Source organism: Oreochromis niloticus, unplaced genomic scaffold (genome assembly GCF_001858045.2).
Source record: "Oreochromis niloticus isolate F11D_XX unplaced genomic scaffold, O_niloticus_UMD_NMBU tig00007819_pilon, whole genome shotgun sequence".
NCBI lineage: Eukaryota > Metazoa > Chordata > Actinopteri > Cichliformes > Cichlidae > Oreochromis > Oreochromis niloticus.
Window position 1 is genome coordinate 322,350 of NW_020328784.1, and position 26,470 is coordinate 348,819.

The 26,470-nt window shown below is 39.4% G+C and overlaps 1 protein-coding gene and 1 long non-coding RNA gene across 2 annotated transcripts in view; one reads left to right on the plus strand and one right to left on the minus strand.

The window, feature by feature from the left end:
* Window positions 1–5,080: 5,080 nt before the first annotated feature.
* LOC112845538 (ribonuclease inhibitor-like) overlaps window positions 5,081–26,470 on the minus strand; it is a 28,994-nt gene continuing 7,604 nt past the window's right edge. The window contains exons 3-5 of the mRNA XM_025904955.1: window positions 20,150–20,323; window positions 5,471–5,551; window positions 5,081–5,099 (exon numbers count right to left, since the gene is read on the minus strand). Of these exons, the coding sequence (XP_025760740.1) occupies window positions 5,081–5,099; window positions 5,471–5,551; window positions 20,150–20,323 (274 nt within the window). The remainder of the gene's footprint in view (window positions 5,100–5,470; window positions 5,552–20,149; window positions 20,324–26,470) is intronic.
* On the plus strand, window positions 9,709–10,848 carry LOC112845544 (uncharacterized). Its single transcript, XR_003218384.1, has 2 exons — window positions 9,709–10,043; window positions 10,120–10,848. It is a non-coding gene; the product is annotated as an uncharacterized LOC112845544 (long non-coding RNA).

The window sequence follows — 26,470 nt, forward strand, 5'->3', positions numbered from 1 at the left end:
TATCACCTTGCTTTATAACAATGTGACCAGCTAATGCTAAGTAGGTTGCCGTTATTAGCTAATATTAATTTGAAGTGAATTAGCTTTATCCGCTTATGCTACCAATGTTTTTTCTTACTTTTTAACAACATGAGTAGCTAATTTAAATGTAGCTGAGATATAATATACTGAGTGTGAACATTCTCAAAACTGTATTATATGTATTTTATTTTTTTTATTGTGTAAATTCAATTTTTGTAAAACTGAGGTTCCACATGTCACTGTTGAAGTAGGGCATTAATCAGTGTGACACCACTTGTAAACATGCTGCATGTGTGGGGTTTCTCAGCCAGAGCTGCATGGACTCCACACTGGTAAGGGACACTTTCCGTAGCTCCTCTCCCTGTATTAAATTATACGCTTAAATTTGGTGTATTTTTCTTTAATAAGTATTAGTTCTTTTGGCTAAAAGCTCCCAAAGTGTTTTTGATTACTTTGAACGAGGAAAATAGTAATTGGAACTGCCTTTTATCCGTTACACCATCCGTTTATGTGTTCCTTACTTGTGCTAAACAGGGATGAGCAGAGGCGTGCTGTTGCTGTGTGACACTGATTTTGCTGCTCCACTTTGTGTTTTAGGTATGTGTAAATGTATATTTTTTGTTTTCTGTGTATAATGAGTTCATGATCTGAGGCTGCACACTGAATAGTATTTTCAGCCATGTTGGTAAAAGTTAAAGTTGTTTAAATATGTATTGTGTAATTGATCCATCTTAGTGGGAATTTGAATATTATAAGTTATTATTAGTGGCTTATTTTTGACTGCACCTTGCTTCATATTTGTCTCTGTTTTACCCCACTATAACGTTTGATTTAAATGTGGCTGTTGAGAAAAACCACACCGTTGTTTTGATAGACAGATAGTAGGGCTGCACGATTAATCGTTAGAAAATCGCGATCTCGATTCATACTTATGTGCGATCTCATTTGAGTTAGCATTATCCGCTACTGCGAACAATATTTTATCTTACTTTGTATTACATTTTAAAAATATCAGCAGCTAATGCTAACACTACTTTCATTTCAGTTAAGCCTACTTAACATTAATTAGCTTTATTAAGCATTAAGAAGTTTATGCTAAATAGGCTACCATTATTGGCTAATGCTAATTTTAGGTAAATAAACATTGGCAACTAATTTTAATACTATATTCTATTGATTTATAACAATATGAGTAGCTAATGCTTATACTATTTTTCCTTCATTTTTAACAATGTGATGTGTGTTACCGTTATAAACTATTGCTAATTTGATATGAATTAGCATTATCAAATAATGCAAACTATTTTCCTTTGCATTATAACGATGTGAGGAGTTATGCTAAGTAGGCTGCCATTACTAGCTAATGCTAATTTGACATGAATTAGCATCATCCGTTAATGCTAACTCTTTCCCCTGGCGTTATAACATTGTGAGCAGCTGTTATTAGATAATGCTAATTTGATGCGAGTAAGCATTATCCGATAATGCTGACACTTTTCCCTTCCCTTTTAACAATGTGAGCAGCTAGTGCTAGATAGGCTAATGCTAGCAACTAATGTTAATTTGATGTGAATTAGCATTATATTAGTGAGGAGTTAATGCTAAGTAGACTGCCATTAGTGGTTAATGCTAATTTTAGATGAATAGGAATTGGCAGCTAATGCTAATACCATATTTTCTTGCTTTATAACAAAGTGACCAGCTAATGCTAAGTAGATTGCCGTTATTAGCTAATACTAATTTTAGGTGAATTAGCTTTATCCGCTTATGCTAACAATTATTTTTTCTTACTTTTTAACAATATGAGTACCTAATGTGAACACTGTTTTTCATTCAGTTTTAACTTTTGGTAGCTAATGCTAACACTACATTCCCTTCAATTCCCTTCAAAACTTCATTTAGCATTAAGAAGTTAATGCTAAATAGGCTACCATTGGTGGCTAATGCCAATTTTTGGTGAATAACCATTCGCAGCTAATGCTAATGCCATATTCTCTTCCTTTATAACAATATGAGCAGCTAATGCTAGGTATGTAGGCCATTATGAGCTAATGCTAATTTGATGTGTGTTAGCATTATCCGCTACTGCTAACAATGTTTTATCTTACTTTTTATTAATTTTTAACAATTTCAGCAGCTAATGCTAACACTACTTTCATTTCAGTTAAGCCTATTTAGCATTAATTAACTTCATTTAGCATTAAGAGGTTTATGCTACATAGGTTACCATTAGTGGCCAATGCTAATTTTAGGTGAATAAGCATTGGCAACTATTGCTAATACCATATTCTCTTGATTTATAACAATGTGACCAGCTAATGCTAAGTAGGTTGCCGTTATTAGCTAATGCTAATTTATCTACTAATGCTAACAATGTTTATTCTTACATTTTAACAATATGAGCTTATACTATTTTTCCTTCAATTTTAACAATGTGAGTAGCTAATATAATGCTAACTATTTTCCCTTGCATTATAACGATGTGAGCAGCTAATCCTAAGTAGGCTGCCATAACAAGTTAATGCTAATTTCACCCGAATTAGCATCATCCGTTAATGCAAACTCTTTTCCCTTGTATTGTAAGAATGTGAGCCGCTAATGCTAAGAAGACTGCTGTTATTAGCCAATGCTAATTTAATGAGAGTTAGCATTATCGGATAATGCTAACACACATTTGCATTATAACAATGTGAGGAGTTAATGCTAAGTATGCTGCCATTAGCAGGTAATTCTAATTAGGGGTGAATAATTATTACCAGCTAATGCTAATATCGTTTTCTGCTAACTCTTTTCCCTTGCATTATAACAATGTGAACAGCTAATGTTAAGAAGGCTGCTGTTATTACCTAATGCTAATTTGACGTGAGTTAGCATTATCTGATAATGCTAATACTTTTCCCTTCCCTTTATACAAGCTGTGTCCCAAAACGTCGGCTGCATCCTCCGGAGGCCGCATTTGAAGGCCGATTACGTCACAGCCCGGCGACGAAGGCTGTCCCAATTCATCGACTCCTTCAAATGCAGCCGACAAATGCGTCCTTCATTTTCCCGAATTTGAAGAATGGGTTGGGCGTGTCCTTCGTGGCCCACCATATCCCAGAATTCATAGCGCGGTCCAGCCAAATTTCAGCTGCCAACAATGGCGGCCGCTACTAAGTTTTAAAATTAGTCTTATTAATCTTTCTGGGTCACAAAATAAACTTTTAACATATTTTCAGGCGAGAAAGTGGCGGTATAAATTTCAAATATCTGCTTGGTTTATCAAGACATTGCATATTTGCAAAAGTGCGCCGACATTTTCGGAGACATCTGTTACCCACCCGCGCGATAGCAAACCGGGGGATTCAATGATCGCTCGAGCCGGCGAGAGCAGCGGACTCCCGGCTTCATCGTTTTCAGACCCCCGCTCTTTCGCTACTCAGGTTAAACATGATATATAAGTCACTCGGATAACTTAAAAATGTAAGTGTTTGCCTTTTTTCTGTGTTTTATTTGTTCTGGAGTAAATCGGTTTGGCTGAGATCAAAGTTATTAGATTCTTAGATTAAATAAAACTTTATTAACCCATCGGGTGGGATCCTCCGGGATTTTCACACAGCTGAATAAACGTCAAAAAGAAAACTGATTAAACAGAAGTGTGAGACGGTCGAGAATTTACGCCAGTGTCCTGTTATATTTTAGATAGCAAGGAGCAGACGGCCGAGTTTATTAAACTCCACCGACACAGCGGTGACGCAAATCTGAAGGCTAGACCGTCCCATTTCACAGCCTCGCACTTCCGGCCTTCTCGGTCTTCGAAGGACCCGGCCCACGTAGACCGCGAAGGCCGGGTCCTCCGAAGGATGCAGCCGACGTTTTGGGACACAGCTACAGTGTGAGCAGCTAGTGCCAGGTAGGCTGATGGTAGCAGCTAATGCTAATTTGATGTGAATTAGCATTATATTAGTGAGGAGTTAATGCTAAGTAGACTGCCATTAGTGGATAAGGCTAATTTTAGGTGAACAGGAATTGGTAGCTAATGCTAATACCATATTTTCTTGCTTTATAACAATGTGACCAGCTAATGCTAAGTAGGTTGCCGTTATTAGCTAATACTAATTTGAGGTGAATTAGCTTTATCCGCTTATGCTAACAATGTTTTTTCTTACTTTTTAACAATATGAGTAGCTAATGTGAACAATTTTTTTTATTCAGTTTAAACTTTTCCCCTGCGATGTGAAGAGTTAATGCTAATTCTAATTTTAGATGACAAAGCATTAGCTTTAACATTTAACTAATGCTACTTTGACGTGAATTAGCATTATGCGCTAATGCTAATATTGTTTTCACTTACTTTTTAACAATGTGAGCGGCTAAGTAGGCTGCTTTTAGCAGCTTATTCTAATTAGGGGTAAAAAATTATTAGCAAGTAATGCTAATACTGTTTTCTCTTTCCTTATAACAATATGAGCAGCTAATGCTAATTTGATGTGAATTAGCATTATATTAGTGAGGGGTTAATGCTAAGTAGGCCGCCATTAGCAGCTAAAGCTAATTTGAGGTTAATAAGCATTAGTAGCTAACACTAATCCCCTTGACTCTTGTGTTATAATGATGTGACGTTAATGCTAAATAGGCTGCCATGAGTGACTCTTTTCCCTTGCGTTACAACAATGTGAAGGGTTTATGCTAAGTAGGCTGCCATTAGCAGCTAATGCCAATACTAATGCTAATACTGTTTTCCCTTGCTTTCTACAACTTCAGCAGCTATTGCTAAGTAGGCCACTTTGCTCTGCTAAGGATTTGTGTGACCATGATGGAAACTCTGATAAGCTAATGCTGCTAAGCTAATGCTGTTTATGGGCCCTGTTAGAATCAATATTTCGTTCTCATTCTGTTGTTTGAGAACAATAACAGAAAAATGTAAACTTGAGAACAAATTTATTGTGAATTCAGCTGTGAATGTAGAGTTTGTCATTATTTAAGCTTCCATTTCCAAATGTTAGCTGCTCCTGTCTGCCTCTTTGTCACGCACACAGACTGAAATGATTCACAGAATTGTTTCATCCTTCTGTCAGTGTCACTGACTGTCACTGTGACTGTGGACATACAGCATGGGAAATATACACATGGCTGACACTTTATTAGGTACACAGTGGCATCTATCTCAGGTACACCTGTGACCTAAATTTTCCTGCAAATAGACTCCTTGGAGACCCCCTACATAAATATCCATGTACTATCCAGCTAGACTAGTGTGTCTGTCCCTGAAAATATTCCTGCATGTGTGATTGTTCATGTGTCATCTGCAGGAAACAAACAGGAAGTACACAGGAAATGTTTCCAGCTCTTCCTCCTCTGTCAGACATTCTCCTACCTGAGAGTGTCCAGTCTCCAGCCTGGGTCCTTCAGTCCAGCCGACAGCAGCTTAATTCCTGAGTCTCCTGGATGATTGTAGCTCAGGTCCAGCTCTTTCAGCTGGGAGTGGTTGGAGCTCAGAGCTGAGGCCAGAGAAGTACAGCCTTCCTCTGTGATCAGACAGCCTGACAGCCTGCAGACACACAAAACATCTCAAGCTGTTTAACAGTGTAAGGTAACAGCCTCGAATATTAGAGAGAAAGCCCCAAACATCAGACAATCCACTGTGAGCAGCACTTGGTGATGGTGGAAAGAAGAACTCCCTTTGACACAAAGATCCTCCCAGTGAAAACAGGCTCCAGGAGGAGCATCTACCATGACTGGTTGCAGGGTGAGGGGAAAGAGAAGAGATGAGCTCAGAGAGACAAGAACAAAACACAAACTAAGGAAAGAGAAGACACAAGTTAAGGACATGCAGTAGTGACATATAAAAGCATCAGGAGTGAAAAGAGGGGATTGGAGAAGAAAGCAGAGCATCATGGGAAGTCCACCAACAGCCTGAGCCTATAGCAGCATAACTAAGGTATGGTTCAGGGTCACCTGATCCAGCTCTAACTATAAGCTTTATCAAAAAGGAAAGTTTGAAGCTGATCTTCAAAGTAGAGAGGGTGTCTGTCTCCTGAACTCAAACTGGGAGCTGCTTCCACACCCAGTCCAACATAGCCAGGCTTTCTTTGCTGCTTTGACAAAACCTCAAATCCCGGTCAGAGATGATGAGCATCATCACAGTGATGATCATTTGTCTGTTAACCCGGGCTTTCTGCTTTCAGGATCTGTGCACGCTCACAGAACAAGGAGACCTTTAAACATCATTTCACTAAATGGATGGACTGAGCTCAGCCTACAGATGAACTTGTGCCAGAGATCATAAAGAACATCAAACAGTCAAATTCAACACTTTAGATGGAAATATGAGATTAATGCTGCAGACAATCATGAACCTGCTGAATTCATGAACATCAAGAATGCAGCGAGTGGTAAAACAAAGATTTGACCTCAGTGTTACTGTCTATTCCTAACATATTCCTAGCATGATAGCTGCACTTTAGAGCTCTAAAACTGGAACTGACACATATTTAAACTCTACAGTGGCTTGCAAAAGTATTCGGCCCCTTGAACTTTTCCACATTTTGTCACATTACAGCCACAAACATGAATCAATTTGATTGGAATTCCACGTGAAAGACCAATACAAAGTGGTGTACATGTGAGAAGTGGAATGGAAATCATACATGATTCCAAACATTTTTTACAAATAAATAACTGGAAAGTGGGGTGTGCGTAATTATTCAGCCCCCTGAGTCAATACTTTGTAGAACCACCTTTTGCTGCAATTGCAGCTGCCAGTCTTTCAGGGTATGTCTCTACCAGCTTTGCACATCTACAGACTGAAATCCTTGCCCATTCTTCTTTGTAAAACAGCTCCACAACTGCCTCAGAGGTTGTCTCAGAGAATATTGGGAGCAACACCACCATGAAGTCCAAAGAACACACCAGACAGGTCAGAGATAAAGTTATTGAGAAATTTAAAGCAGGCTTAGGCTACAAAAATATTTCCCAAGCCTTGAACATCCCACGGAGCACTGTTCAAGCGATCATTCAGAAATGGAAGGAGTATGGCACAACTGTAAACCTACCAAGACAAGGCCGTCCACCTAAACTCACAGGCCGAACAAGGAGAGCGCTGATCAGAAATGCAGCCAAGAGGCCCATGGTGACTCTGGACGAGCTGCAGAGATCTACAGCTCAGGTGGGGGAATCTGTCCATAGGACAACTATTAGTCGTGCACTGCACAAAGTTGGCCTTTATGGAAGAGTGGCAAGAAGAAAGCCATTGGTAACAGAAAACCATAAGAAGTCCCATTTGCAGTTTGCCACAAGCCATGTGGGGAACACAGCAAACATGTGGAAGAAGGTGCTCTGGTCAGATGAGACCAAAATGGAACTTTTTGGCCAAAATGCAAAACGCTATGTGTGGCGGAAAACTACCACTGCACACACCATCCCCACTGTCAAATATGGTGGTGGCAGCATCATGCTCTGGGGGTGCTTCTCTTCAGCAGGGACAGGGAAGCTGGTCAGAGTTGATGGGAAGATGGATGGAGCCAAATACAGGGCAATCTTGGAAGAAAACCTCTTGGAGTCTGCAAAAGACTTGAGACTGGGGCGGAGGTTCACCTTCCAGCAGGACAACAACTCTAAACATAAAGCCAGGGCAACAATGCAATGGTTTAGAACAAAACATATCCATGTGTTAGAATGGCCCAGTCAAAGTCCAGATCTAAATCCAATCGAGAATCTGTGGCAAGATCTGAAAACTGCTGTTCACAAATGCTGTCCATCTAATCTGACTGAGCTGGAGCTGTTTTGCAAAGAAGAATGGGCAAGGATTTCAGTCTGTAGATGTGCAAAGCTGGAAGATACATAACCTAAAAGACTGGCAGCTGTAATTGCAGCATAAGGTGGTTCTACAAAGTATTGACTCAGGGGGCTGAATAATTACGCACACCCCACTTTTAAGTTATTTATTTGTGAAAAATGTTTGGAATCATGTATGATTTTCGTTCCACTTCTCACGTGTACACCACTTTGTATTGGTCTTTCACGTGGAATTCCAATCAAATTGATTCATGTTTGTGGCTGTAATGTTCATTTTAAACTGTTCCAGAGGGCAGTGTTGATACAACTAAAGTTATCTGGATGCAAAGTTGAGTTTTTTATCGTCGGAGTACTTCATGTCTGAAGTATCACTTTAATGCATTACACGCTGTTGATTGAAGAAGTTGGTCTGAGGAACGTTCTTAGGACCAACAAATGACGGCATGTATGAGCCTTCCCTTAAGATGCACCATCACAAGAAGAATACATGAGCTGTAGAAAAAGGAGAGAGTACGAAAACCACGGTGTTACAACATGAACCTGCTGTTGGTCTCTCTGGAGACTACTGGACATAGCTGGGTAACCATGGTTACCTGGGAGTTACAGAAACGTGCAGAACATGTGATTCATGTTGCACAGCAGTGGGACATTTGAAATAAAGTCAGCACACTCAGTACAGATAGTGCATCAAATATGATGCTGCTGCCAGACGTCTGCCTTTGAACACGTCCCTGCATCGCGCACAACACCAAGGTTGCCATGGCAATCACAGCTGACAGGGACAAAGTGCACAGCTGGAACCCTGCAGGTATATTTAACATGATGTATTTCTCAGTGTCCTGTGTGTGAGAGACAAACAGCCTCTGTATGTAGAGGACATGTTTGTGTGTATAAGTAAATGAATGCTCTACGTCAGCGGTCCCCAACCCCCGGGCCTCGTTTGGTACCGGGCCGCGAGAGTTGAGGCTCAGGTGTGAAATGTGTGGTTTTCAGGATTTTTATCGGTTTTCAGTGTTATTTTGTTATTGTTTTTATCGTTAACTCGGTTTTCCTGGGTCTTTTCACGTGTGTTATGAATAAATCTTCTTTTTTTCGGTACCGGTACTAGTTTTATTTTGTTGTATTTATCCGCGACACCTTAAAGGCCAGTCCGTGAAAATATTGTCGGGCATAAACTGGTCCGTGAGGCAAAAAAGGTTGGGAACCGCTGCTCTACGTCATTTGAATCTTTGATTCTTGTTTCTGTTGCAGGTCTGTGAATGAATTTCTGGGAGGAGAAAAGTTGGTTTCATGCTCTGTGATTCTGTGTTTTGTCATCTCTCTCAGGTGATGGAGAGCTCAGATGATGACCACGCCTACAGGGTCAAATTCAAGTCTACATTCAGAACAGACCTGGAGACACGCAAGCAACATTGTATATGTGAAAACTGATGCTGCACTGGAGCCAGATTCAAGGAGCTCAAGTGTTTACCCAGATCTTACTGAACTTACTGAAGGAACAGAGGGTTGTTGGAGGGAAACCTGTGAAAGCAACAACATCCGAGCCACCAGAGAAAAAGTTCGTCCTATTGGTGCTTCATCAGAGTGTGATTGTGAACTGGGCCCTGTTTCAGAAAGCCGGTTTAGTGCAAACTCTGAGTAAGTATACCCTGAGTTAACGAAAACTCTGGGTTTTCGGTTTCACAAAGCAAGTTTAGATTAATTCTGGGTGAGTTACTATGACGACACACTCCGTGAAGCTAACCTGCCCCCTAGCAGGTTTACTTCAACTAACCCTGACCTTCTCCGCCTCTTTGTCAGAAACCTGACTGTAGGAAGTGTCAGACATGGCGTGCCCCTTACTTGAAGAGCCAGTAGATGTTGAAGCCCAATTTCTCCGCAGAGCTCTCCGCCGGGAGAGAGTGATTACATTTTATCATTTCCTGATGATTTTCTTTGTGAATGTTACCGTTTTTCAGCACAATCCATAATTTATTTGAATAACATCCTCAGGCCTTATATTGCTCATGTGACACATCGCGGACATTCTCTCAGTTCTGTACATATTATTTGTATTGCACTTCGTTTTTTTGCACACGGGAGCTTTCTGTATAATATTGGTGACGCTGAGCACGTTTCCAAGGCTACCGTCTGTCGGGCAGTCAGGAATGTTACAGTTGCACTGAAACGTCTCCTGTACTCGTTTGTGGTGTTCCCCGGTCATAGACCCACAAGATTTATCAAAGAGGGATTCCACAAAATTGCAGGTATCAGGATGAACAAAACTTAATTCATGATGTGGTGATACTTGAACTACTACTTAGATTTTACATTTATTTTCAGGGTTCCCAGGCGTGATTGGCTGTATAGATGGCACTCACATTCCATTCTGCTGCTTGAAGTGTTCCATTTCCAAAAAGCATTTTTTTATTTTCTTGATCAAATAGGTCTTGTACAGCTGCTTTACAGGGAGCTATTGAAACACAGAAAATAGCATTGACATTCATAGTACATGCCTACTTAGGTTGGTTGTGCATCAGTGCTGAACATCTTACTGAGGAAAGGTTTGTTGGAGAAGTGGCTGGACCCTCTTCCTCTACATTTTTTATATTTCATTTTTACTTGCTGCCAGGAACGTTTGGGGCCTGTTGGGTTGCACCTGCGCTCACATCACATCACAAAATAAAATGTATAAAATAAAAAATAAAATGAAATATAATAAAATAACGTGTTAAATGGGTGGAAATCCCTAGATCAATGTTTAAATTAACACTCACGCATTGACTCTGTCGGCTATGTATTGCCATGCATGCTCCCTTTCTTTTGCAGCTGAGGCTGTGTTACTTTTTTTCGCAAAATTTGCATGTTATCGGCATATGCTGCCATCAGAATTTCGGCCTCAAGCTCTGTAAAATACATTGACCGCGCCTTCTTTCCCTCCGTCTCCATGGTGACTCGCTTAATCTGTGCTCCACTAATCAGGGCTTTATGCGCGCGCTTAACTTGGGGTTAAAGCAACTCCGCGTTGATTGAACTAATTGTTATCAGCCTTTCTGAAACCGAATATTCCGAGTTGGACAGTTCGGGGTTACTCAACCCTGAGTATCATTTTTAACTCTGAGTTTTCTAAACCGGCTTTCTGAAACAGGGCCCAGGAGGAAGACTCAGCTGAGAACAGTGTGGTGGATACAGAGCAGAGCCCACCATCAGTACAGAGGCCTGTCCATTAGAGTGCTGCTCCAAACATGCAGCACAAGTACTTGGCCACAGTTGCAACATCTGTACATGTCAGGAAGTGCTGTGTGGACCCAAAATGTAGGCTCTCAGACTCAAAATCACAGCTTTATTGGCTGGCAAGAAAGATCCATGCAAAACAAAACTACACAAAACAAAACCATACTGGGAAATTATTAGTCTAAACTCATGGGGAAACACAGGGAGGTTCACACAGCATGAGGGACGACGCAACACGGAACAGAGGGAGACTCTGACATAAATACACAGAAGGTAATGAGGGAAGTGGAAGCACACGGCTGAGGATAATTACATGTGACAGGAAGGGAAGGACACAGAAACTGAAAGTGCTGACACCATGCACGAGCCTTCAACGCAACACAAGAAGTACACAGAGGCAACCTGGAGGGAGAGAGAACAAGGAGCAGCACATGACGGGGTGAGGAAAACTAGAACTAACGTCACAGTTTGTTGGGTTTATATTTTATTATTGTCATTTGTATTGAGGAACATGTAATCATCTGTGTTTAGAAGTATATAGTTGGTGGCATATTGAAAGAATGTCTCATCCTAGGAGGTCTGTAACAACTCTGTGTAGCATGAAGAGGGGAGTCCGTTCACTCCTCTTCAGAGTGTTCTGGCATAGATCACACACCTCCTAGGAGAGGTCATATCTTCTCTTGCTGATATATGGTATAGCAAATACACGTATATCTGTTTGAGTGTAAGAGCCTTTTGTTCAGATGTACCGCTAGACTCCTGGCACCAGCTTTGGGGAGTCTTCACGGGGTCACATCTTGACCCCACACATATACACACACAAGGTATTCTTTGTCCACATGTATACCTATGTAAGATGTTATATGTTAATGACCCTATGCATATTCATGTAACCACAATAAAAGGAGTGCTATGTGGAACCTGGCTGAGAGTCTGACGGTGGTCAAGTGGGTGGAACGACACTTGGCTCCAGACAGGCCTCCTCATGCATGAGTAACACAAAGAACTTTGCCTACTTGTGTCTTGTTCTTTGCTGTGTAGCAAATTGTCCTGAACGTTCCAGCGAATAGGTTTATGTTACGAACCTATCCCAGTTACACAAGGGAGACACAGAGGGCCACTACATGAGGACAATCTACTAAACAATAAAGAAACAGAAAATCTTAAGAATATGAATGAACTTAATACAGAATATCAAAACTGAAAACATCAGGTCAGAAGTCCTGGGACCATGACAGTACCTGTGAAAGGTTGTTCTCTGCAGAAGAAGAGAGTTTCTTTATCATCAGAAAATGTCAATGAGCTTGTGTCTTAGCAGCTGGCTCGGTGCAGAGGAGGAAGAAAATGTCAAGTCAGAGGAAGATAAATGCAGTTCATGTTGTCAACTCAACCTGGACGACTGAAAGTGTTTTTCTTTGTCTTGTTTCTGACTGAGATTCTCCAAAGGAAATCCAGCACAAACACACACTTCACACACTCTAAGTCCCTGCACAGTAAATGAGCTGATGAGCGTTTGTGCTGCTACCTGATAACAGAAAAATAGTTCTGCTGGTTCCTGTTCTGAAAACACACATTTATAAATGTTTACTTGCTGTTGATCAAAGCTGCCTGTTATAATGTTATGATGGTGTCTCTGGACTCTGAGGGGAACTTTGTTTGGAACAAACTTGATTAACGACCTGGCAGAGGCAAATAACTTTGATTTGATATTTGATTTGATTAGATTCATGTTTCAGCTCAGATTGACAGAAATATTTGAACTGCTGCTGTGTTAAAGGGAATACTGCTGTTAAAAGCACCTGATTTGTTTCTGCACAATGAATGTTGCACTTCTCATACTGCAGTACTATTAAAATAAGTACACAATACACTACTTTTGAACTCATGATTGAATGTTGCTGTAACAATGCCATTAATGGTGATTCAAAGTGTTCATGGTCGCCTGAAAAAGGGCTGGAAGCATTTTTAGATAAACCTCGTCCGTAAAACGTAGTACGCGTTGAAAAGGCCTTGTTGTTTGTTGTTTTATTTTTGTTGGTGGAATAAGTTTATTTTACAGCACAATAAGGAGGCTGAACTATTCCACTATTTTGTTTACTGTTGGCCACCCAAGTACTGGTGAAAAGAGAGAAACAGGTTGTGTTTTATCACGTAAAGTTGACACCGCTTTTGAGAATAGCTTGAAAGTAGAAGGCCGTGTCAACTACCTCTCTCGATTCTCGTGCCAGAGAACATCCCGCAGTTGTGTAGTTGTAAAAGATTAAAATGGGTAATGAAGCTTCAAAGCCCACTGCTGACGAGCAGTGGTTAGAGAAAAAATGTCCAGGCGCCGGACAAATTAGTGCATGTAGATGAAAAAAAAATAAAAAAATAAAAAAAACATAAATGTCCCACATGGGAGGGAAAATGTAGCCCCTCTGTATTGACTAAATTAAAAGAAACCCTCCAAGCAGCAATAAATACTGAAAAGAATCCTAAAAGAAAAACAAAACGTGTTTAAGAATTGCAATATTTTAAAATTTGTAAAGAGGAATGAAGTGGAATAAACGAAAGGTTAAATTAAAATTAGAGCTTATCTAATGTATTCAAACTAATGATTGGAAGGATAACAACCTGTAAACTGGCATTAACAATGAAATATAGTCGGCATGACGAACGTGCCTAGAATGAATAGAATGCATAAATCCAGATAATTCACACGAAAATATATCAAATAAAAAAGAGAGATGCATAAGGTATATTACGGCTGTGTCATTTTTCAGCCAAGAAAAGTGTGAAAAGGTAAATGTCTCCAGCTTGGGAAGGTGTGAAGCTGCAGATCACACCGGCCCTTGATGGATACATAATAAAATATATATATGAAATATAAAATAATATACTATTGTATATTAGTAGTATAGTAGTATATTGTGATATACTAATAAATATTGTAATATACTATTGCTGTTATAAAAACAGGTAAAAAACAATAATAATACCATTAATAATGACATAATATTAATCATAAGAGGCACCTGAGTCAGTTATGATGTGAGGTGGATAATTGTTAAAAGTAGTCTAAATCAAGCTTAAGGTTTGCTCAAACTCAATACAACGATATATGAGATGAAGAAAATAAAGAAAATACCAAATCTAATCAGGTGCATAGAGACACTTGACCTGCTTGTAAACCTTTCATCTTAGATGAGACTTTGTTAAGATGAAGAGTAAACCTTTACTAACAACTAATGAGCCAAACCCTGTATACAACAGCTAAAGCTACAAGATTGAGAAGCTGAATTAAATATGTGGACACTACCAAGCTAATGAGGAGCGGTGACGCGCATGGAGATTGTTGCTTTTGGTTTAGAGTGCTATTGAGCTTTATAACTATTGTTTGCAAATGTTGCTAAATGCCTGTGACTGAGATGCTGGTTTTGCTCACTACAATCGTATAAATAGAGTTTGAATTCATTACTGTGGATGTGCAGTAAGTGTCCACTATATATCTTTTAGTAGTAACCTCTCTTGAGGTTACTGCTGGTGCTGGAGTTTTCCGTCCAGTTTATGTGTGTGCTGTGAGAATGATTAAGAGGTTTCTGATTATGAAAAGCATGTCTAAAATACTCGTATGAAAGCATATTTTGAGTGATTTTAACTGTGTGAATGCTGAGTAGTAGGTTTTGAGTGATTGGGTGTGATTTGTACAAAAAATAATAAGAAATAAGTAATAATAACACTACAAAGGTTCATAGTAGAGTGAGTGAACAAGTGGAAGTTTGAGAGAAAAGGCAGTGTGTGTGATGATTCCTGATGTCTGAAAGGGCTCTATTTAGAAGTGTGAGCGTGACATAAAGGTGTATTGGTTGTAGATCAAGGTTTAGTAGAATTAAACAGGGTTTATAGACTATGAATACAAAGAAAAAAAGAAAAAGGAGTTTGATTAGTCTGTAGAAACATGAAATATGTGTGCCTGTGGTGTGTCAAGACAGCTCACAGAGAGAAACAGACGAGTTAAACTCTAAGAAGATGAAGCGAATGAATGTTTTAAGAAAAATAATGTAAATGACAACTTCTCACACTCAAAGTAATGAAAATGATATTAATTGTATGCTTTAGTGTGTCAATACAGGTGGATTTCTCTCAACCTGGAACCTTGAGTACAGCGTCAAAAGCATAGATTAATTGGGAAAGTGCAAGTGCGAAGATACAGGGTATAATTGGGTTTAAATTGAAGGCTGAACTCATGATTGTTTAGAGATGTCTGCCATGTCATAAACAAAAGAAAGCAAAATAATGACAGAAATGATTGACAACTATATTAATGAACAGACAACGCATACTCAAATTGTTATATGTGAAATTATTTTTGGAAAGAGTCAAAAGTGAGATAGTTTAGAACTCAGTGATAAGATACATGAATTAAACCTTATTGTAACAAACACTTGCAATGAAGAAAGCAGATTACACTCAATTAATATGAACGCAAAACCTTGATGCCATAGGCAATTTGTTTTGTTTTTGTTTGTTTGCTTAGTAAGTTTAAGGAAACAATAGGAAAACAAACAAACACATTCGTGCTCATATTTGTGGATCACAGTGACACATAATGATGTGATGACTTGTAATGGCAAACCGATACTACCAAAATCTTTACACAAAAACAGCAGCATTAGTGACACACGGCTCAACGCATGTGTCAAAGGGGGGAATGTTGGATATTCTCTCTAAACACTTCTATGCCCAAAATTTTGAAAATTCAGCAAAAGAATTTGTCAGAACATGCATGATTTGCCAAAAACATAATGCACAGGGAAACCTTAGATCAAAAAGAGGTAACTTTCCCACACCACCTTATCCTTTTCATACAATCCACATGGATTTTATTGAACTAAATGAATGTCAAGGCTCAAAATACGCTCTAGTGATTATAGACGTATTCTCAAAATGGCCAGAGGTTTACCCAGTGAGAAAAAAGCTCAGTTGCAAAAAGTGAACCTTTAGACAAATCTGTCAGAGAAACAGCTCTGGCAGAATGGATGGCAAAACTACTAGGATATTGTTTTGAACAATAAACTGCCGAATGATATCTCTCCAGTGTCTTGCAGGTTGAAACCAGGTGATTGGATCCTGATCAAAGTACTCCAAAGAAGGAACTGGAGCTCACCAAAGTGGGAGAGTCCTTATCAAGTCCTACTCACCACACCAACTGCCTGTAAAATAGCAGAAAGACCATCCTGGATTCATCAAAGCCACTGTAAGAAAGTGAGTGACAATCTAGACATTTAGACGCCGACACCCCTAACTCCTGGTGATCTACTGGTGAAGGGAGGGCTGATCGGGTACACCCCGCCCTCTTGCTTCTTGCCAGTAGTCTACTCATCAGAGGTCACAGGTGTGTCTGGTCATCATGAAGACACTCGTCCTCCTAGTGGCTAGTATTGTACTCCTGGTGAGTTTATTAACACTCACCCGAAAGAAAGAAGATGAACAACGCGTGGTACAGATATGTATACAACCGCACGACAGAAAAGAACTGTTTTGTTTACTCACACATGCCTGCAACTTCTGTCCATGCAACTATTTATGGGAAGGTTCCGTCACTTGAAACGAGCATGTGCATTCACATGAAAGTCATAAATGGAACTTGTTCACATACAGTAGAGACACGTTTATAGTGAGAGCCCTAGCGTTTTCACTGCTGACCTACGACGTGAATAACCTAACAGCTACAAACTGGACGTGTGACAAAGTGCACAGGGTGAACGTGTCAAACAAAAGAATAATGACATTTCCAGCTTTCTTGCAGAGTGAAGAACGTCACCCGATATGTTTCGACTTCTCATACGGAAGGACAAAACTTGGTCGAACCAAGAACTGCAGTATAGTCTGGAAGGACAATGCCGATGCAGCTATGACTTTTAAGCGTGGCACATACTGGGTCCAGGGGACAGCTTGGGTGTGTGGACCAAAAACGTACTACATGCTGCCCCCCAACGCAACAGACGACGGCGTTCAACTGACACCGGTCCAGAACCACACGATCGAATATGGGGCTCCGATGTCCCACAGGAATTCAAACTCTGGACCACTGGACAGAAAGTACTTCATGCCCTGTTTCCTTGGGTGGGCACAGGGAAAAAATGCGCTGAGAATTGAAACCTTGAATTACAGATGTGGACTCTTCCTGAACGCTTCATGGAAAATAAGACAGAGCACAAAACGAGGAAATAGATGCTTTAAGAATCTCAGTAATGCAGCACATAGTGGCTCTAGACATATTACTGGCCGGAAAAGGTGGATTATGTGTATTATTTATCACCACATGTTGCACATACATACCTGACAATGTACACTCCAACAACATGACAGAAGCATTAAAAACACTGAAACAACTGTAAGATGTACAAACACAGGATTATGCCTCTGTACCACCTGACTGGTGGAAAAGGTTGTTAAGTGGCTCGTGGACTGTTTTGCTGTATAAAGGTCTAATATTCATAGGACTCTTTTTATTCTGTGTATTCTCCCCTGTCTCAGGAAGGTGATTTCTAAGATGATTTCCACATCATTGACAGCTTATGTTTCTGTACCAATGGATAAAAAAAATGATCTGAGTAACAGTGAGGATAACTTTGAAAACGAAATTGTTTATTTGTAGAAAGAAAATAGTAAAGACGACCTGTAAAGATAGATTGCAATATAAGTAACACATAATGATGACATATTTGAAAATGCTATGAGCAAGAGAACATGTTCTGAAATAAAGTGTGAAACGTGTTTAAATGAGCTAAAACAGGAGGGAATGTAAAAGGATTTTTATATGTATTCTGCTCTATTGTAGTTAAAAATCCCTAGTTGTTTAGCTTCATTTTCACTGTGTTTCATGACAATGCTTGTATAAGGAAGTTGCCACAGGAAACCTCACCCTTGCTGAGTTTGCTGAGATAAGCTTGACCAGTTCCTGTTGTGACAGTTGAACGTATAGGTTTTATGCTTATCACCTTGTAAGGAGTTGTTTTGTACTAACAAGGGGTGGCGCCCTGAAATGTGCTGCTAAGAGCTGCCTATAAATAAAGGCTGATAACTGCTGCAGGGTGAGTCTCCGTTGAGATCCCACCCGTGCACGTTAATCTGCAAACTTGTCTGAGTGTCATTATTCTGACCTGAGTTGCATTTAAGGAAAACTCCTCCCAAGGTTCTATGAGGAGAACAGGATATAGTGAGTCCAGCAGCTTAAAGTCTGACTCCATCCTCCATTTAAATAACTCACAGCAACAACTGAACAGCTTTGCCTTTGTGTAGCTGACACTTCATTTTAATGTCCTTCTATTCTGGTTCATCTGGTTTCAGTTTCTATAAGCACACAGGTTTCATCAGTGACTCTATGACCTCAGTAATCTTTGCTGGGCCTTAATGCTCTGAACAAAGCTGCACATCACAAGACTAAATAGAAATGAATCAGTCTTTCATTTCTCACTGCAGTTTGACTTCAGCTCTCAATGTCCCACCGTAACCCATGGAAAGAATTACTGTCCATCCAGGCTCCTGAACATGAAGCTGATGAAGGTGGAGTATTGTGAGGGCTGATGGAGATGATGATGAGGAATACAGGAGCAGTGGGTGGATGGCAGCATCAGCATGAAGGATCAGTGTGAGAATACATCATCATCCACAAAGAAAACCAGTCTGAGTGTCTGATGCAGTCCCACCAGTTAGCTTGTCTGCTAGTTAGCTGAGAGCTAACTCACTTGTACATTGAATACCAAACTGTGTAAACCAGGGGTGTCAAACATATGGCCCGTGGGCCAAATCCAGCCCTTGAGATAATTTCATATGTCAAATATTGATGAATTTTCAGACTTGCTGATAATCAATGTGAGCACGACTGAGATTTTATTCTGATGAGCAAACCATGTGGCCAAACACTAAGAGACAGACTGGGATCATACCATTATGTGAAAGAAGACGGAAATGTCCGATAGACAGCAAGGGTAGTGGTAGAGACCAGGTACACAGAGAAACAGGGAGCTGTATTGAAATGCAAGCGTGTCAGAAAAGAGTGAAAAGGCAAAATGAGCAGCATCTGGCTGCATGTCAGTGATATTGGAGACCACAAAGCTGAGTGCAGAATTTATATAGGAGATATACAGGAGACGCTGAGAGCAGAACTGATAAAAATTAGGAGCTGGATGAAGTGATACCCATTTTTATTTCCACCCATTTTCCATTGCGAAGGACAAATGTTTTCAAACTTGCCCAGGTCTTAAACTACACGTGTGTTCTTCCTAATAGCAGTAAATGGATAAAAATAAGGCTTTTATGAAAACACTGAATACAAATTGCTGCCTTTAAAAAGACTAAATGTACATTTCAGTATTGAATACTACATAAAATAAACTATATATAAAGTGTGTCTGAATGGCAGAGATGCAGAAATATATGCATATAGCACAGAGCATCGGCTCAGTGTCTGAATGAGTTTCACAGACCTGAATGTGCTGTTGAAGCCATTTATAATTATAACGTAATTCTTTACTCGTTTGATCTGCTCCTTACCACCAGCAACCAGAAGTAGACGGTTTTGAACTTTTAAATATATTTTCTTAAGTTTTACAACTTTTCTTACTGTTAAAAACCTCGGTATGGCCATTCACGCTATACAAACTAATTAGATATGTGTGGTATCTACAGAAATGTCAGCTAAAAGTTCACAAAACCATCTCAACAACCACCAAACAGCTAAAACAGCAGGTGAACAGATTACACAAAAAAGATGGAAACACAAATCCCCCTGATCATCTGTTTTTTAACATGAAGCGTAGTTTTGGACCTTCATTTACTGCTGGTTCAGTGAATTTTGGTTGGACAGTGATGAAACCTGCAGTCTCAGAATCTGTGAGAAGTCTGCTTTCAGCACGCAACAGCATTGTTGTGTTGTGTGCTGTGGATTCACCTCTGCAAAATCATCACTGTTTTACCATCATGTTTCTACTTACACAATAACAAAGGAAGCAGTTCCCAGGAACTACTTCCTGTCTTGTTAACATAAGAGTATGTTGCCCTTCAAAACACCTCCACTTCTCCTCTTATTAGAGGACTGCCTTATTATTAATCTGCTAATTCTGTCAGTTGATGAAAAAACAATGCTTGAGCTCACCTGAGAGTTTCCAGTATACAGTGTAGACTCTTCAGTCCTTCAGACAGAAGCTTCACACCTGAATCCTTCAGGTTAATGTTACTCAGGTCCAGCTGTCTCAGATTAGAGGTCTGAGAGCTGAGACCTGAGGACAGAGCTTCACAGCTTCTCTCTGACAGGTCACAGTGACTCAGTCTGAAAAATAACAGATAAACAATTACAAAAATAAAACACTTATGTTGAAGTGTAATGAGCTACTATTATATTTAGCAATATTTAATCTTGTTTTTGTCAGGAAACTGAACACTTATGCAGAGCAACATGTGGAGAGAATCAGAGGAGAAGAAGTGAGGAGAGAACAGCAGTAAAACAACACTGAATTGTTCAGTGTGCTTTTGATATCAACAAAATGTGTCAAATTTCTTTATTTTGCATTTGTTTTAGTAGACTTGATGATTATCACTTAGATAACAACCACAGGTCAGGTCTAAATTGCACTTTGGTAACAGTTACACCCAGAAATATTTCAGAAATGTGGACAATTTGTGCTCCAATGTATTCAGTATTGAACGAACTGAATACCGATGACCAACTAATATTTTTGATATTTTATTTCAATTGTTCCACCTGATCTGTGTTAACTAGAATAAACATTTAAAAACTAAAGCTATAATCACATATTTACTTACAGAGCTTTGTTTGAGGCTTTGACCAATGGCAGCAGCCTCAGAATAGCTTTTTTAAAGGCTCATGTTCTCACTTAGATCATTTATTTCTACTTACATTTCTTTCTGGGAAAAATGGGGATTGCTTTGAAAACAGGAACTCCCCAAAAATCAGCCCTGGATTAGTAAATCACTCAAACATCTTCTCAGTCAGAAGAAACTGTCTTGTTATGAGGGAGAGAAGAAAAAGATCGAGGCACAGAAACTTGTCGAAAGAGAGATAAAGCAGCTAAAATCAGGTCTAAAATTAAAGCAGAGGATGAGTTGAATAAAGGACACTCAAGGCTGGCTTAGAAAGGAATGAAGTCCATGGTGGGGATGCAGAACAAGGACAAAAGATGAACGTGATGCTGAGTCAGCAGAAGAGTAGGACTCATTTAATTCCAGCTTTGATATCATTGATTTCAATGAAGAGCTTTGTGATTTTAGGAAAGAGCTGGTAGCTCTGTGAGTGACACTGATGAGGTGTCTGTGAAGGTTCTCAGTCATCTAAAGAGCTTAGAAAAAAAAGGCATCTGGACTTCTTTAAGTTTCTTGAAGACGTTTCACCTCTCATCCAAGAAGCTTCTTTATTTCTAGGGTGTGAAAATGGGTGTAGGTCACAATCAGCAAAGGTTTTGGGTGAGCTCATTGTGAAACCTAGCCCCACCCTATCATGTGATTTCTTGAGGTTAACCTCTGTACAAAGAGACTTCAGCCATACGAGTGAATGAGAGCACACACAGGACACTCTGATGTCTGAATGTGTGTGATTCAGTGAAAAAGAGGATTGTACTGGATATACTGTGACTCACAGAGTTTAAAGAGAAAGGTGTTTGGATTAACCCTTTAAGACCTACCATAGAACCAAGTCCGCTAGAGCTTATCTTTATATTTTCACATACCGTAGTGCCATTTTTGGGAGCATTTCAAGTTGCTATACATCAATACAACCATTATAGCCCAAATCTTAATCATATGTATGCTTTAAGTCCATAGTAACTACATAAATTGCAAAAAAGTGCAATAAACTACAAAAAATTGAAAATCATTTTTGTTTTGTTTTTTACATATATTTCTAGTTAGAGAAATTTAAGAGGTTTATCCCTCAAAATTGTAAATACAAAAAAGTTGCAAAAAATAGTTTACAACAACAGGACATTTATCTGTCTTCACAGTTTTATTTTTGAAATACACCAATTTCTATATACTGCAGAAAAAATGGAAATAAATATTGTAATCCAAATTTGCAAAAAAAAAGCATATGCATCAAAATAAACTATTTCCAGCAGTGCAGTTTGAGTTCTAAGCATCCCAGAAACGATACAGAAAGTCATAAAGTAAAAAATAACTTTTAAAAACACCAGTATAGGCTTATAAGGCCCTGGAGGTAAAAAAAAACAAAACAAAAACCCTACATTTTCCACAAAAATGACATCACTTCCGGTTTCGGGCAGGTAATGGCAGACATGCGATAGTTCGCACTGATGTCTACTCCAACGTAGGAAGTGTTACGAACAGCTGATCGGACCGGCAAAGCGTGTTTCTGGAAGATTATTATGTTTTTGTTGCTACAAATGCTTTTTGGGGCGATGGGGCGATCGTGGCTCAAGAGTTGGGAGTTCGCCTTGTAACCAGAAGGCTGCCGGTTCGAGCACCGGCTCGGACAGTCTTGGTCGTTGTGTCCTTGGGCAAGACACTTTACCCGTTGCCTACCGGTGGTGGTCAGAGGGCCCAATGGCGCCAGTGTCCGGCAGCCTCGCCTCTGTCAGTGCGCCCCAGGGTGGCTGTGGCTACAATGTAGCTGCCATCACCAGTGTGTGAATGTGTGTGTGAATGGGTAGATGACTGGATATGTAAAGTGCTTTACAAATACAGGCCATTTACCATTTTTATGGAATTTTTGCAAAGCTATATGTGGAAGGAAACCATGACCTAGGACAAGCTGATGGCATAAAATCAGGGTTCGTACGCTTTTTTCAGGGTCAAATTCAAGCACTTTTTAAGCACTTTCAAGATCCGTTTTTAAGCTTTTCCAGCCCCCAAAAATAAAGAAATAAGTCTAGACAGTGATGCTTCTTTCCTGTGTGCCAAAAAAATAGGAGACAGATGTTTGTTTGTTTTTTAAGTTATTTCCCAATAAAACTGTTTTGTTGCTAACTACATTGCTGTGTGTATTATTGCTAAAGTCCTAAATGATCACCTTTAAAGTGTTTGTGCTAACAACATCAAGTCAGACAGGCATGGAGAACAGCACTGACTGTTTAAGTAGTTTAATGTGTAGGTGCTGACCATAAACACATTTTGAATGAAAGCCGGGGAACTTTGGTAGCACAGAAACAAGAGGCTATTCTTTGTGACCATATGGATCCCTCATATTACCATTATTTCACCCAAAGGCACCAAATTAATACTTAAAAAAGCTGCAGCAATACACACAAATATAAACAGTACTTGGTGACAACTTTGCTTTTAGCCGTTAACCCTCTGGGGTCCAGGGTATAATTGGCCGTTTGACTACTTTTGATTTGGCCTCTATAGTTCACCTTTAAAAACTGTTTATCTTGCCAATCTGTTATTATCTCATGTTGACATAATGTGTCAGCACAATTGATCTAAATTCAGACAAAATTTTAAATACAAGTAGAAAGTGATATTTTTGACTGTAAAAACCACAAGGATGTTTAAGGAATCATTTTCATAACTTGAAATGCAAATAGAAATTGGACATTTTTAAAAAATATGAACAAGTTTTGCAAACAACAAAGTTATCTGGTACTATTTACCTAAAAATGGAGCCAAGACTCAGACGTTTTTTATATAACCATTCAAAACTATTTACAGAACAATCAGGTGTTCTGCATCAAATAAGAAGACACACAAATTATTTATGCAACTCCAAAAAATAGTTTGTGTCACTATAACACAGATGAGGACAGCACAGGGATAAACCTGCGGGTCTGACAGCAGGTGTGTCACTCAGCGTTTACACTGCAAACTGCTTTTGGTGGCTTTTTTGCAGCAACTGTGACGTTCACTAGTAGAACTGACACACAAAACGACTACACTACACACTAACTACACAAGACAACACACTAATTTGAGACTCCAAACACGATAAACATCACAAATCTCTCACGTATCAAAACTCTCTCTCTTTATCGCTCTCTGTCTTCCCTCTCTTCCCAACAACCAAATGCCACATGTTGCCGTATCATTTTTTGATTGGTCGACATGGTACATTTTTCCACCAATAGGGAAGGGAAGTGTTTTTCTTTTTTCACTCACAAGCTAAGCGTGTTTGCTAGCGCTCTCCATAAAAAACACAGTTTTTACCGTTTCTTCCCGGAGTAAACGCCACTGTTGTATTCAGACCCGTCCCCCCCAAAAAAACAAAAAAAACCCATCGGATTTACGTGACCTATCAACACAATTCGACCCAAGTTGAAATAGAGGCTCTGGGTCCGTCGACCCCAGAGGGTTAATCAGAAAGCTTTAAGTTAGCTAGTTATGTATCGGGCTAATGTTTAAAGCTTTCACTTGAGTAAATTACTCATATTACTGCTAAGTAATGTTAGCTAAGTTCACAGCATATTCCGTAATAGCGCTGCCATACTGCATCACACTCAGTGCATTTCAATCATTTCTCCAGCCAGTTTGACAGCTAGTAAAATAATAATCTTTTTTTTTTTTTTTAAATAGCATGTGTAACGTACGCGTCGCGTACTGGAAAATTATTTACTAGGACTCACCTATCATGCGACCAGAGAGCGCAAACTCCGCCATTGTTGTTTTCCATCATTAAAAACATTAAAAGCATTAAAACAGCAACCTACAGGTATGTTAGTGCACTCATCCCCAATGTCCGAGGGAGGGGCGGGGTCACATATTAAAACAGATGCAAGGCAGCCCAGGCGGGGAAAAATTGCTTTTCCTTTTTGTGACTCATTTTATTTCTCTATCTGATAAGAAAACAATTCAATCAGATAGCTATTTATTGTGAATGAAATACAGTTACATTTTCAAGCACTTTTAAGCACCACATCTGAAATTCAAGCACTTTCCCAACCTTGAAAAGAGGACATTAGAATTCAAGCACTTTCCATGATTTCAAGCACCCGTACGAACCCTGTAAGATGCAAGTACAACTCCTCCGGTTTCATATGCAAAAAATAAAAAAAATACCGCGCTAGCTTACGTCGTTCCAGTTCTACAGGGATTAAAAATAGTTACACAAAATGGAGCGTGCCCGCTCCGACCGGTCTTAAAGGGTTAAAACGGATTGTGCTAAAGTGAACGTGCTAGTTTCAAGGTTTTTTACTGTGGATTATAACTTTAAGAAGATGTGACATTTATCAAGGAATCCTGCCCTCTGGATTATTTCCATGAACACTGAACTGGAACACATCTACAGTGCTGGAAGTGCCCATCTCACCACCAACCTCTCTGTGCACATTCACTTTTTAACCCTTTGTGAAACAATAAAGGTTTAAATCTGAGTATTTATCTATGTTAGTGCAATCACCTCTAATAGGTTGGTTTAGTCTTTCCAAGTAATATCTTCCCTTGGAGTCTGCGGTCCAGGCTCCTAAAATCATCCTAGTTTAACAAGCACTAAAATCTAGAGGAGAGCTGCACTAACAAGATCTGACCTGCAAGGATACTCAGGTTTCTCCAAAAGCTGATTCTGTTCATCTGGACGTAGCGTTTTGTAGGAGAAAAATGTTGTCATTGATCAAAGTGACTTCTTCACTCTCAGCTGACTGCAGGTTTCAATCTTATAAACAGTACATTTGCACATCACTGGCACGAGGCTTCCTGCCATTCAGAACATTTATCACCAGCGATGCCTCCGTAAAGCACACAGCATCATCAAGGACCACAGCCACCCAGCACATCAGCTGTTCTCCTTGTTACCATCTGGCAGACGTTACAGGAGTCTGTCTGCTCGGACTAAAAGACTTAAAAACAGTTTCTACCACCAAGCCATACGACACCTCAACCACAACACTTAAACACACACAACACAGGACTCAGAAGCTACCCTGCAGCTTCACAAGTACTCTGATTAATCTGCACTGGTCACTTCACATTTTATTGTTATTGTAATTTATATTTAAAAAGTGCAATACTGTAAATTTCTGCTGCTCATTCCTGTGCAATATCCCATCTGCCCTCCCGTCATATTTCTTTTCAAGATTTTCTTATTTAATCACTAGTGTACATATATTTATATTTATAGATACATATATATTTAGTCATCTTTTCTCTTTTACCATGTCTCTCTAATATTTTGCTCTTTACTATTTTTCTATTTTTATTTTATTATATTATATTTTATTATATTTTTTTTTTCCTATCATGCTGCTGAGAGACCGCTGCTCGTCAAACACATTTCATTGCGATGTTGACCCTGTGCTAACTTGCATATGACAAATAAAACTGAAAACTGAAATAAATAAAACTGAAAACATAATGACTGACACCAGCCCACTAAAGGAACAATGGGCTGTGAGGTAAGTTCCTTAATCTTAATTATGCAAATTCTCATGACCATTGATCAACAACCACTGACCAGATACTCATGTTTATGTGTATCAGGACAAGCAGGGAAGACATGGACATCAACTCTGTCAGG